Genomic DNA, 14,339 nt, shown 5'->3' with positions numbered 1-14,339 from the left:
ATATTTCAGTGATCTTAGTGGTCACTGATCAGCTGCACTTTGAAATTATTTAGCAGCTTTTCACACAAGCTATAGTCTAGAATATAGCCACATTCAGAAAAGGTCACAGGATTTATCTGTGGAGGTGATGATCTGATGAGCTCCAGTGAACTGAGACCCCTGGTGGACATAGTCTGGAGGTGGATGTCTGTATCCTCCCAGCCACATTTCCTCAGTGCAGCTCACATCAGTGGACTGAGACTGGAGAAAGGTCATTACAAGAAGTAATATCTGAGCTTTATGGAGCTGAGATGATAGCGGAGGCATGAAGTCCTCACTTTCCTGTTGTGCCTTTTGCACTCATGTCAGTCAGGTTTCTTGGAAATTACCTCAACTACACCAGCTGGAAACGATTCTTAATGGTCATGTGTGGATACAAAATGACCGTAACATCTGATTTTTCTGACAGCTCAGGAAGATGAGGAAATAATAAAGTTGCTCATCATGCTAAGATGCCAGAACAGTACTAAATAGGCTGCTCCTCTCTCACCTCTTTTTTTGAGTATATCAGAGCAAAAGTTCTATTCACATTCTCAGCTAAACAGTGGTGTGTTAAGCACGATTTTTGGGTTGAAAAACACAAAACAAACTTTTCCATGGCATTTCAAGGACCCATAATAAAATTTCCATGACCATGCACAAAACGAGCAGTGGTCCGACTCAAACACAGTACTATTTAAAAGTAGTTGTGGGGCATAGCATAGGTATGGAAACTTTGAGATTCAGGACTCTACATGTTAAACCACACTGTGTTGTGACTCCTGCAGTTGTTCAGCAGTGTCTGTGTGTGTTGAACTGGTTTGAGTGTGGGATTGGTTTGTAATTGGGCCTTTCTGGTGGCACACGCTAAAACAGAATTCACTGGTTTAACTTAGAAATTAAAGGTAACAATTTGCATGCAACTCTAAGGTTTGCTTGTTTCACATATTGTCATGTAGTGTGGGACCTACTGGTATGGTCTTGGTCTTGACTTGATCTCGACCCCTCAAAGTCTTGGTCTTGTCTCTGTCTTGATACACTCTGGTCTTGGTTTTGACTCGGTCTCAGTTTAGCTGGTCTTCACTGCATCACTAAGGTTTTGATATTTGATCAGGGTGTCTACAGATACAACCAAGTTAAATTTAAGATTTTTTAAGGCCTTTTAAATACCACCTTAAAATCTCATCTCTGTCTTCGGTCTGTCCAATGATTGTTGGGTCTGTCAGCTGGAGAAATTTTCATGGTAATGTGACCAAAAAAATTTAAGACCCATCGAATCTGAATTTAAGACAATTTAAGATTTTTGAAGGCCTTACATTAAGAAATCTTAATTCAAGACTTTTTAAAGACCTGCAGACACCCTATTGATGAACGCAACTACAACACTGTGAGGAAACTGTGACAGAACAGATACAGTGCTTTCATACAGTGTACACAATGTGTAGTGAAAATGAAGTGCTCAGAGGCAAAAGAAAACAAAACAAGACACAAATCAGTGTGTTTATATTTTATTCACATATGTTACATTTTGCATTAAATGTCCAAGTCATACTTTCTGGTCAAACTCAGAAAGTTTGAGTCAGCACCTACAGTAATGTACTGTATTCTCTCTTCATTCATACAGGAGAACACACAAGAGCTTTCAGTTACAATTTACACCCATTACTCGTTGGCTATTTGGTTGCGGTCATTTACAAAGTGGGTACTGCAAAATAAAGAAGAGAGGAGAAACTCAGTAAACAGAAAAAGCAGCATGCATGAATTCAAGAGGAAGGTTTTTCAAGTGTTAACTTGTTCCTTTAAAGATTCCTCGATGCAGCACGATGTGGCCCAGCATTTCAAATCCAGATGTCAGGGATAGTGTGCTGTTTATCGCTCAGAAAAAAAAAGTATCTCGCAGGCACAACTGGATAAATTTCCTCTCTTCCAGGAAAAAAAAAAAAAAAAAAAAAAGATGTTAATCAGAAAATGAAGTAGCTAAGACACTTAAATAATGGTGGCTTAAAGGATGTCATGCACAGTGTATAACGGATACTCAAATCTGATAATCTCGTTAATGTTGGAATGCAACTATAAATCACGACTAGATGATGCATGAGTAAGGGATAGTCATCACAATAAATGCTCTGTACTGCAGTTAGGACTCGACAATCAAAAGCATAAAGGGAAAAAACTTTTTTGACAGCACAGACAAATGTGGAGTATTGACATTTCTTCTCAAAAGCAACTTACATTTCATTGAGTTTCATATCTTGGGAAAACTTCGACAGAACCAATATAATCTTTCTGTTCTCACATGGTGTTCAGGTTTCAGAGTGCAGCAGGAAACCATATCTGTGCAACGACACTTCCAGGGTTCCCACACATTTCTAAAAACTTTTCTATGATATTTTAACCCACATCCATGACTTTATTTTTGTAGTTTAAAATGTGTTGGCACGCACTTGCCAGGGATGTGCAGATGACCAAAACTGCATGAGCATTTTTACTCAATCGTTAGATATTCCCACCGCCAACTAGCTCCATATGCAGATAGACCAGACCAGCACATGTAAGTGCTGCAGAAAATGTCAAGGGCACGGCCCTTTATAAAGGGATAGAAAACCAAAATTCCGCTAGATGTCAATGCATATGTTTTCAAGTTTGCACTCTTTATTTTCTGGTTTAAAAAATGTATATGGACATGTGGCCTAAACCTGTGTGTTGTGGTACCTTAATAAATGAGAGTTGATCATTGAAATGTCCCTTCAGTCTTTCCCTGTCCAGCTGGGTCAGTGATCCAACACAGCAGGTCAGGATATTGCTTATCTGGACCTCTATACATGAATAAAGGTATGCATCAATCAAATGTACATATATTTCGTTAAATCGCCAGGTATGGTGAGGCTTAGTGTTGCCTGTTAGGAGCCAACAGTTTCATACAAGCAGAGATGTAGCTTGAGGTGACGGTCTGATGTTCCCACTCAAGCCGACGTTAGCTATCAATCAGTAGTAACTTTCACTAGCATCATTTAGCCATTTACCACACTGACAGTGAATTTCATTTATGTTATGAGCCTCAAATCTCAGTGAGAAAGCCTTAACCGGCTACACAGCAGCTTTTCGGCAACCCGCTGTTTCTCTCCTATTGTCCAAAAAGGGGCGTGGCCTTAGCGATGATGCTATGCCTTTCCGGTCTATGTGTATCACGTGATGCTATCAACCTTTTAATGGTCACATTAGATTTTACATTAGTAACACAAGGTGCGTATTTTGAGTTCTTGTTTTAGGATATTTAACATATTTTAAACAACAGCCAAAACTTCTCAAAAACATTCTGTTAACCAGGCCTGGAAAACAGTTTTTGCATTTTCATAACCTTTCCAGGAAGTTCGTGACTGTGGGAACTCTGCATTTCCTTAAAAATGTATGGTACTTAAGATTCTGTATGTGTGACTTCAGTTTTTTGTGGAACGATGACGATGAATCTTGTAGCTTTAGTGGTGTCAAGAGTCGGCATTAGAGTTTCTTCTTCAGAACCAACCGAAAACAATAAGCGGTATGCAATGGGGCGGGACTACAAGATCTGTAGTGAGCATAATGAGATGACCGCATACCTCCTTAAACATTAAATTGAGTTTTGAGTCGACATTCCCAGCCATCTAGCATAAACTCAAAGCACAACCTTAGAAAAAAAATCTTCACAAAAGTTAAAATTACTTGAACAATGAGCAGCAGCATTTATTTAAATATCTAAAACGTATTTTAAACAGCAAAAAAACAAACAAAAAGAAATTCCTGAGGATGGATTGCAACTAGACCCATAAAGAGAGCCTTTGCTTTTGTTTGCAAAAAAACTCTAGTGTGTTGATGGGTGGACTTGTCCTGCCTACCCTCACATGTCAGCAGAGAATGAGTGCACATTGCAATAACATCGCTACACTCATCAGGAGCTTGAAACTCATGCCAGCACAGCAGAGCACATTTTGATAAATAAAAGGGATATGCATTAACATCATAAATGGTGCAAAAAGTAATCAAACCTTGCAGGGACATTCAGCACTTGATATATATGTTGTTTTTTTTTTTGTTTTTTTTTTAAAAACCCAAATAATTATGACAGGCTTCAGAAGCCCGTCCCACACCGATTGAATTTCTGGGCAAAGTTGTGCTTTTGACTTTGATCTGACCGAATTCTGTTTTTCCCTGTTGAAAACCACACAATAAATCACTTAAACACACACACGTGTTAATCTTTAGGCATGATTGTACACCAAACTTCACATAAACCAAGGCTGTGGCAGCAATACCCTCATTGGGATGTTTGTGTTTATCACGTTAAGAGTTCCCAAATATTTTGATCGAGGCAGACACATAAGCCAGAAGAAAAAAAAAACATCTTCTCCGTCACGGGTTGCTGTTTTCAGTGGACTTTGGAAGATCTTAGAGTCCATTATAGTGAGGCCCCCAACGCTTATTGATGTGATCAAAGGTGTGTGAAACCCACTGTTGCTCCAACACTCGATACCTCTCCTCACATAAGAAGAGAGGTTTGCCACGGCTGGAGAAAGGCCAGGGGGGAAAACAAGAGTGAGAGCTGTGTTTGTTTTCTCTGCAGCAACAACATATTTTTTTTTAAAAAACCCTGTCCCAATTTCATAGATCCTAGTTCTTAGAATGGTTTGAGTATGTTGTGTCTTGTGAAGCTTAAATACACTCAGAACATAGATTGAGTTATCATAATATCAGTGGAACATCTTTCATAGTATTTTTTTGTATGTGCTGTTGATTTACACTATTGTCCTAATATGCATTACACAAAAAACTTGACGAGCTGTTCAGCAGATTTTGTAATTTTGTCTCTGTGAAGTTTAAACAACAGTGACATTCCAAAGCTTCCTATCTGAAGTCTGTCAGCACATATACCAGAGTCCTGCATGGGTCTGACTTTCAAGACCTGCCCCCAAACCTCACCATGTGCAACAATGCACACGTTTCTGCCACCCGCACATATGACCCATTATTTCCGTAACCCGACCTAACTTGTCGACACAAGATCTGCGACCTGACCCCAAACCGCAAATCCTATAATAACCATGCGCCGTTCAAATAATTTGGCTAAGCAGCACATTTAAAGTGAACATTTTGGAACAGTTCATACATGTGAAGCTAGGATTATTCCAGAAATGCAGTTTAAATTAATATTTTTGCTTATTCTTATAATATTGGGCAGCACATCTCAACAGTTAACGTGCGTGTTAGTGACGGACTTGATTGGCGTGTTCTTACATTCAAGCTGGCATAAAAGACAGAGCTGACACACAAGGTCAGCAGTCAGAGGATTAAAATGTTAAAGCATCAAATTAGATTATTATTATTATTATTATTCTCTTTTTTAGAAATAATCCAACACCTGTGATCAATGTCTCTCAATTCAATTCAGTGTATTTATTTTTTTTCTGCTTTTTGCCTTTAATGGACAGGACAGGGCGAAATGGGGAGAGAGAGAGTGGGGGGATGACATGCAGCAAGGGGGGCGCAGGCGCAATAAAATACATCCAACCTGCATGTTTTTTTTGCCCAGTAACGGACCTGGAAATAAAATTGAGACAAAATACCACTCGCGAATCACCTATTTTGCAGATCACCCATCTGGTACTAGCAAGTAACCAACCCAAAGCAGGACTCTGGCATACACTGCATCATTCTGCATTGGTTCAAAATGGTTTAAATAAACTGATTTCTTCTACACAACCTGCAAAATAGTGTACTATGACAATCAGTACATACTGTATACAGTAAGTATGTATAACAGAAATAGGCCTTTATGACTCTGTGTGTGTGTGTGTGTGTGTGTGTGTGTGTGTGTGTGTGTGTGTGTGTGTGTTACTTGTACCGTAAATCGCGGTCCTCCTCTCCGTGAGCATCAAGGTAAACAGAACCCCAGAGGCAGAAACGATGTCCACGGATGATGATGATGACTGAGGCATTTATCAGTAGAAAGATGCCTGTAGCTGCGCCACAATGTTGAGAGTGCTGCAAACAAACAAATAAAAAAGAAATTAAGATGAAAATAATATTCTGACACTGTCAAACTGCTATATAAGTTCAGACTGCACTTTGGTATAAAACTGGTAATTTTGCTGCAAATAAAAAAGAAGACAATAATATGGCAATGCTGTTGAAGCACTGAGAAACTTACCAAAACACATTCACAGATACCCTGCTGTTTGCAGCACACGCCTTTGAGACAGACGAAGGCGCCACAAACAAGGCAGAGTGCGGGGTCTTTTGGCACCTTTTTGCAGGCAGTGCAGGCCTTCCTGTGATAGTACTGGAAGATGATATTGTAGTTGTCGGGTAGCTGGAGAAGGCGGGGGGCTGCCCACTGAGGCTCCTGGACAAGCAAGGTCTTCAGAGGAAGACAGAAGTACGTTAAATGTACTGAAATCAGGCCATAAATTTACTGTGCGTAAGTGTCATTAACACACTTTGTCCTCAAACTCTCAGTAAAGAGACTGTGACAAAGATAAAATTTCTAACGCAGAAAAATCAGACTGCAATGAATAAAATTAATTCACCAGGTCTCACGTTTCCCCGTTTTTATGACGTCCTTCAGCTCTAAGATATATTAATAAATACCCTTCTGTGTTAAGCAATAGTATTAGCAACCTAAATTGACATGCAAGACACTCCATGTTTTTACCAAATGATGTACAACATCCAAGGTTACTGCGATACTGACTGACGAGGGCATAAGACACATGGCTAGTTATGCAGTCACTCTCCTCAGAGACCATAACAGCTATGAGCCTTGTCAACCAAGGTTGAAACTAATTTCAAAGTGTCAATAGCACTTGAGTTACATGAATCATTTACAGGACATCAAGTTCAGAATGCATGGTTTGAATATTTAATTGAACAGACTACATTCAAACTATTTCTTTGAAACCTCAAAGCTAATTAAAGCTCAACTTTTAAATTCAAAATATGCTGTTTTTTTCTGAATTTAAACCCATGGGGAAGTGGCTTCAGTTTGTTAAAGAGGCAGAGCTACTCACACTGGATTCATGTTCATTTTCAGCTTTATAAAAATAAAAAACAGATGGGCAGGCTAATTGCTTAATAAGAGTTACTGCAATATCTTTATATCTTTAAACGTTTTTGAACGTCTTATCCACCTGTGATTTTAGTATATACTTGCTGCCATTGGTTTTAAATTTCAATAGGGTAACATAATGACCCTTTTCAAGAACAACAAAACACAAGTAAAAATATGTGGGCTGAATATTTCATTGCAGCAAAAGAACTGGTAATGATGAATAAAATCCAGTGAGTTTTCTGTGTGAGCTTGAAGAGAAGATTCTGGATATGTAGCACTGTCACAATATAGATCTACGTATATCCTCTGGTCTGATATTGACACAGACATACCAATGATTGCTCAGCCTGCATCTGAGAGAGCCCTGTGACCTCAGCACACCACTGTGTCACCAAGTCAAAGGCGCTGGCTGCCCACGTCAGACATGAGGCACTGTGCACGATGTTGGAAGGCTGAGGGGCCGAGGGTAAGAGCCCCAAACACACAGCCAAGGACGGGAACTCCTCCTCCTCCTGAGAACACACAAACAAAGGGAAACAGCTGATGAGGTCACTCTCTTTGCTTTCACGAACGCTATGTTCACCTTACTTTGCATTTTACTATCTAGACAGCTCATATTCATGTGTGAAGTGACCCATATCTGACATCAGAGTGAACGGGTCTCTGGCCCGAAATGCCTCACATGCAGCCAATAACATAACAGACATTTATGTAGGAACAACAGCAAATAAAGCCACACTTGTGAGGAATAAAAAAAAAAAAAGCCATAGCAGTGCAAGTGCTCATGTAACGAATGATTGAATGAACCCAACTCCTCCATGACCTCTAACAGGATAAGTGGTTATGGAAAATGAATGCATGCAGATTTCTGTGTCTAGACTACTCAGAAAACACTGGATCTGTGTCACGACAGAAAACCATTGGATTTGGACCACATCTGCTTGTAATGTGAACATAGTCTATGACTCTTGGGAACACAAAGAGTCTACAAATGTGCTGAAACACCTTATGGTTCCTGTATTGAGACATCAGTCATGCTGGTTTCATGTCATCATCATAAGAACTTTAATGGCAACACAGGCAAGATGAGCAGAAAGATCGACCATTCTTGCTGCGAGGATACAAAGGTTGAGTAGCTTCAGCAGGTAGAATGACATTTATGATAAAACATACCAGGCAGCCAGTTAGGTTGTCTCCGTAGAGGTGATGCTGCAGGAGGCAGGAGAGACGCAGGAAGGGCAGGCAGAACTGCTGAAGGCTGTACTCGATAGACTGTGGGGACCACACACCGGAGATCAGCTGGGGAGGGAAACAACAGTAACACTTGATCAATAACCAGCCAACAGCTTGCTGATAACACCGTGATGTATATCTCCCCTGGAGATTAGTGGAGATATTAGAGCACGGTCTCTCAGGGTAATGGCCAATTCATTGTTTAAAAGAAGATGAAAAAGAGCAAAGCAAAGACAAGAGTGACGGGAGAGAGAGCGCCATCCTGAAGGCAGTTATGTTGTGAAGTGCTAAACAGTCATTTTAGTGCCTCACCATTGATGTTTCTTCAGCGTTCACCTTGTAGACACTCTTATCCTTCGAGAGCTCGCTGATAACGTGACTGAGCAGCGCTTCAAAAGACATCTCAGCATTTGGAGCATTCTGTGGCAGAAAATCAAAATCTTGACAATGTGTAATCAAACATTAAAAAAACAGATTTTTACTTTGATCTAACTTATAATCTCCTCTGACAGTCTCAGACAGATATTTGCTGCAATCTATTTATTCCCTGTATGAGCTGAATGGAGGGGAGAACTTTAAACCCAAGTATTTTTTAGCTGGCTGTGAAAAAGTCTTTCCATATTGATACAGTCCCCCCCAAAGCTTATCTTCAGCTGTGTTTCCATAAACTTATTTTTATGCGCATTTTGAAATATAGCATTAGTAAAGCTGTATGGAGACGGCAAAATTCAGAAGAAGTTCCTCAATGTCACAAAAAGTTTTTACATTTGCTTGAGGGGGGTTTTGCTTTTTGAAGAAAGAGTTGATGCGATAAAAGGGATATGGAAACGCCTTTGCTGAATAAGTTCTGACGTAGCGAACATTTACCTCACATGACAGATCAGATCCTCCTGTGCACTGGAACTGTAGCCGAGGTTTATAAATTTTGCCCATACTTTTCCAGATTATTTATAAAAACACAGGGACTTCATAGTCTGAACAGCATGAACTGTGGTGGCAAACACTTAAGTATTTTCCACATTAGCTCATCACAGCCTAATCCCTTCTGCTTTCATCTTTCACAACAAAAGCCCAACCTTAAATTTACTCAAAACACCTTGCTAAGAGGCAGCTCATCAATATGGCGTCCAGAATCATTGTATTAATTTGCTTCCGGACAGCATGAAGCATGGACAACACTAGCTGACATGAATGAACACTTAAAACTTAAAACCCAATTGAAATTAATTCCTTGAGACCTCTCTGTCATCACAGATGAGTAAGAGGGCCAAAGCAACTTGTTTTGTTTCTGGGTCGCAACTAGGAGTGGCCATTTTAGGTAACTTCCACATTTGAGTACTTGAATTAAAGCATTATAGAGTAATTGAATACTTGCAAACAAAAAATTAATAATAAATCTAACATAAGATTATGAATGTAAATTGGATCAAAGTTAACATAAGAAAACTTTCGTTTGCTACTGTTACCATTACACAGATTAGACGCAGTGCTGACGGACAGTCTCCAAGCTGCTCTCCTTTTGGTCAGTCAAACATCTGCCAGGTTAGCGTGACAGCAGCAGCGGCTAACATCCAACACCGAGCTGTTAAGCGGTCCCAACAAACTCACAGTCATCACCAAAACGGCTCTACTATGTCCCATTAATAATCATTTAGTAATGTTAGCTGTGTGATGTTAACAGTTAGCCCTGTCACTGCGTGTGTGCAGGTGAACTCGCAGTGACTGTTCCCCAGTGCAGAGCTCACACTCCCGCAGCAATAATCTCATGATAAACAGAGAGAGTGACAGCAGGGCAAGAAGGCACTGAGCAAAGCAATAACATTTAAAGCAGGCACACAGCTCTGCAATGAAATAATATTTTATCGGTCTATATTATCTATACTCTATATGATGAACAAATACCGACATGCCCATCCCTAGTCGCAGCCTCTACTTCTTCTACTCTGTTTATTACCATTTGTTTGTCCTCATTGTAGATTTGAAATCCATCTTAATGGCAACTTCTGGCCAAACAACAAAGCCTAATTTATTTGCAACAAACCAGTTGATGGAAACCATCTAAATTGCATTTCTTTTTTGCAGCAGACACGCGGCTCTATTTGTGTATTGACAGGAGGAGGAGGAAGGAAAATTAGGTATTAAGATGAACTCCAACTGATAAAGCTATGACAAATATGGGTCTTCGGCAGTTAAAATTGGCTCCTCATCCTGGAAGGCATGTGTCACTCATCTATTCAGTTACTCTTTAATTAGTCACCCTTTTGACTGGTTCCACAGATGGAAACCTGCCATTTCTTGTAGAGAACATGTATGAGAACATGCAGGGATTCAGAAATTGATAAGACAATGAAATGATCCTTAACCAAGGACAAAAACACATAAAACGGAACAAAATGATTGCAGCATCATCAATGTATTGTCATGTATCAAGTATATGAATGTCACAATCAGAATATATGATGCAGATCAGACTGCTTCACTTGTGCATCTTCCTCGTCCTCCTCCTCCTCCTCCTCCTGGGTATAAAATGTGCTGCACTGTAAAATATAATGACTTATGCAGAATAAGGAGAGGACAATAATTCTTTCCTTACAATATAACATCTGATAAGTGGTGGAGACATTACTGAATGTGTGTTCTGATAAAAATTCAACTGGTCTGGCTAGTATTTTATATTGAGGAAAGGCTGCATGCATTTATCAAGCTGAAGGTGGTAGAATATAAAACAGCACTCTTATCTCGTCTGCCGTCCTTTGTCATAGATTTATAGGGGAGGAATTTCAAGTCTATGGATTTCCTTCCTCTAGGCTCTGATCTTTGTTCAGGCTGCATCTTTTTTAACAACTTCAATTTAATTACGATGGCGTTCGACCAAATATGGATGCCGTCCTCATTGTGGATTTGAAATCCATCTTAATGGCAGCTTGTGAAATGCCTGCACTACTGTTCATGACAGTGTAGGAGGAAGATACTAATCCAGACCTCCATTATGGATGGAAACACCCTAAAGGGGAGGGTTTCAGCTATTTGTCTTTTGACATTCAAGCCAGCTACTCACTAATACAGATTTAATAGACTGAAGACAGATAGCCAATTAATGCAACACTCTCCGGCAATCACACTTTTCCAGATAATGAAGATCGACTGTGGAAATCACGTAAATTAAACTGAAAGGAGCTCAATTCATCTCAATACTCACTCATACACAATGATTTACTGTTGTTGCAGCCTGATTCTAGGGAACAATGAGAAGATACAACTGGTTCAACAAGCAGAGGATACAAGTAGACTCTTAACACCCTTTGAAAATGTTCCCCAGCTGGGTTAAACTGCACTGAGAGCAGATATACAGTGAGGGCTCTCCTTACACGACTACTTCAGCAGTACTTAGAGGTTTTATGCGGTCGTAAATGCTGGGCCATTGTCTTTACAGTATGACCTTCTTTTTAGACCAATGTTTTTATTAAGTTTAACCAAAGGTATTGCAAGACTAGCCCCTTTGCCTGTTCAAGACGGGAGTGTTATTCCAGATCGCCATTTTGTATATATAGAATAATCACAGAAAAGGGGCACAGAGCCTTTAAGCCTGCAGATGAGGTAGTAACAAAAGCCAAATTGGCGTTGGTGTAAAAAGTGTGAGCCAGCAGGACGGAATGGGTGTAACATAATGTGTTATGTGTGCGATCCACCACCAGAAGATTTAAAAAGTAGCTAGCAGCAGTTAGCAGCTAACACACACAGAAAAAGAACAGCAGCCAAAAATGCCTATAAACTGGGGAGCCAATGAGGTCTGGGAGCTTCTTACCCTCTGAGCAGGGGATGAGATCAACCTGTTATTGCCATGTTATGCAATTGTTATTGTTTAGAAGCACTGCCTGACCATAGACTGTAAACATAATGGTCACAGCCACCGTGACTTCAGAGTTTGGCATTTCGGTAGTGGCCATCTTGTTTTTTTGAAGCCAGAAGAGACCATATTTGGACAAGAAGGTGGAGATCTGGTGGAGTGAGGGGTGGATCTGACTCAGAGTATAGCGACGTGTCAAGGTAACATGTCACTCAAGCGGCCCCACCCTTAAATATGCGTAACTTAAAAAAAAGGAAAGCACTCCCTGTACAATTGAGCATTTTAGCACAGGCATCTACAGGAGCCAGCCTAATGTGGCCATTCAAGGAACTGCAGTTTTTGGCACTTGCGCATGGGCTTCGTATGTCAGCCTCGGAGGTTACCACTTGCGCCTGACCCGGATGTTGTATGTCACAGTAGATGCCACCACTAGTGTGTTAGAAGTCCTGCCTCCCTGTCTGCATGCTATCTAAAAATCACACACTTGGGCTGCATTATGCTGGTGCTGTTTGGTTCTGTGTAAGAAAGCAAATCCAGCATAATGCAGGGTCTTTGTTTGCGGCAATATTGTGGGATCTCTGTGTAAAAAGGGCTACAGTGAAAGAAATAATAGGGAAAAAACCTGCTGTATGCATGCCACGGGACAATAAGGGAAGTTTGCACCAACATGTCATAATGAATCAGACTAATTAAAGTGATTTCACTTGTACCTTCTTGAGTGCTCCAGATGTGCTCCAGGCTTGCCTTTCTTCTGGGCTGAACTTCGTTGAGAGAGCCGCCAGAGCCTGAGTGAACTGCAGGTTGTACAGCATCTTCACCACACAGGTAAAGTGCTCTACACAAGGGAGAGAAGGTGACACTGATTATATATAAACCAAGCCAACTGGCAACACAAACAGAAGTGTAGAAGCACAATTTAAACGGATAAATTATTCAAGACTGAGCTCATAATATTACTTCAAAATGTGATCAATATGTGAATTAAAAAAAGATCTTCTAGCATAAAAAGCCAGTTTCCAGAGAGCTGGCAGCTATTTATGGGGGCATTGTAGTTGGTTTCGCAGTTCTGCATAAAGAGCCTGACTGAGCAGTGTGCAGGATAATTAGCAGAGCGATTCAGGTGGAAAATCTTGCCTGAAGGATATTTTGAGTTTGGTTAAAAAAGAACAACAAAGAGTGCTGTTTGTTTTCTTTTTCAGCAAAAAGGCTGCTGACGGCTCAGCGTCCTGGTCACTGTGACAAGTGTCTGTACACACAATTAAAAAGGAGAACTAAAAAAGGAGACTGTCCCTTTATAGCAATCAAGTGCAAAGTACTCCTCGGGGACTGATCATGCCTCAACTGTTCTATTTCTCTTTAAAAACAACTAACAATAATGCTATGATACACCATGACCTTGAGAAGTATCTGACAAACAAACAATCCTGAATAAATTCTAAACCATGAATGCACTAAGTAGCGCCGAGAATCACCATACAATTCAATTTGATTACAATTCAGAGGAGTTACGTTTCAATATGTGACTGATTCAACTGTAGCGTACAGCCCGGTCTTATAAAATTATAACAGGCGATCATAATGTCAAGAATCAGGTTTTAAATTTCTTATTGATCTTTGTGCATCCACACATAACCTTTCAACAGGGAATCGCGATGCATCCAAGAATAGATCTTTCTCCCCACCTCCAGCACTATAGTATATCTAACTATGATGTTAACTATTCCAATCACAAGCTACACTTTACAATGAATCCACTTTTCCCAGGTTCCAAGAGTCCTAATTGTCCCTGCCAGCGGCCAACCTAATTCAGTCATCAATGAAATGACCTGCCTGCTGCGACACTTCTCCTATTAAACATGACTGCAGTCTGTCGGGCCAGGTCTTTAGGTGGCCCTCCGCCTTCTCTAGTGAAGGGCTAAGATGGAGGAGATGCCGCAACAAGCCACAGATGAAGGACACGCGAAGGAGGCGCAGCTCTCCCATCACCAGGGTCGGGTCTCTCTCATCCTCTCGGCCAAATAACGGCAACAGGAGCATAGATAAGAGATGTGAAATGCTTCTTTCCTGCACTCAGCCCTGATTACTACCGATAATGGGGCTGTCCTTGTGGAACAGCCACAGAGATGCTCACTACTCTGTTGTAGTGTCATGATGCAGAAG

General features: G+C 40.5%; 1 protein-coding gene across 2 annotated transcripts in view; it reads right to left on the bottom strand.

The window, feature by feature from the left end:
• Positions 1 to 1,510: 1,510 nt before the first annotated feature.
• ubr3 (ubiquitin protein ligase E3 component n-recognin 3) overlaps positions 1,511 to 14,339 on the bottom strand; it is a 56,863-nt gene continuing 44,034 nt past the window's right edge. For both annotated transcript variants that reach the window (XM_049595167.1, XM_049595168.1), the window contains 7 exons: positions 12,890 to 13,014; positions 8,645 to 8,752; positions 8,273 to 8,398; positions 7,432 to 7,611; positions 6,200 to 6,409; positions 5,894 to 6,033; positions 1,511 to 4,558 (listed from right to left, as the gene is read on the bottom strand). In XM_049595167.1, coding sequence (XP_049451124.1) covers positions 4,441 to 4,558; positions 5,894 to 6,033; positions 6,200 to 6,409; positions 7,432 to 7,611; positions 8,273 to 8,398; positions 8,645 to 8,752; positions 12,890 to 13,014 — 1,007 coding nt within the window. In that variant the 3' untranslated portion in view covers positions 1,511 to 4,440. The remainder of the gene's footprint in view (positions 4,559 to 5,893; positions 6,034 to 6,199; positions 6,410 to 7,431; positions 7,612 to 8,272; positions 8,399 to 8,644; positions 8,753 to 12,889; positions 13,015 to 14,339) is intronic.

The sequence above is a fragment of the Epinephelus fuscoguttatus genome, linkage group LG13, assembly GCF_011397635.1.
Source record: "Epinephelus fuscoguttatus linkage group LG13, E.fuscoguttatus.final_Chr_v1".
Lineage (NCBI taxonomy): Eukaryota > Metazoa > Chordata > Actinopteri > Perciformes > Serranidae > Epinephelus > Epinephelus fuscoguttatus.
This window is presented reverse-complemented; position numbering and strand designations above follow the sequence as displayed.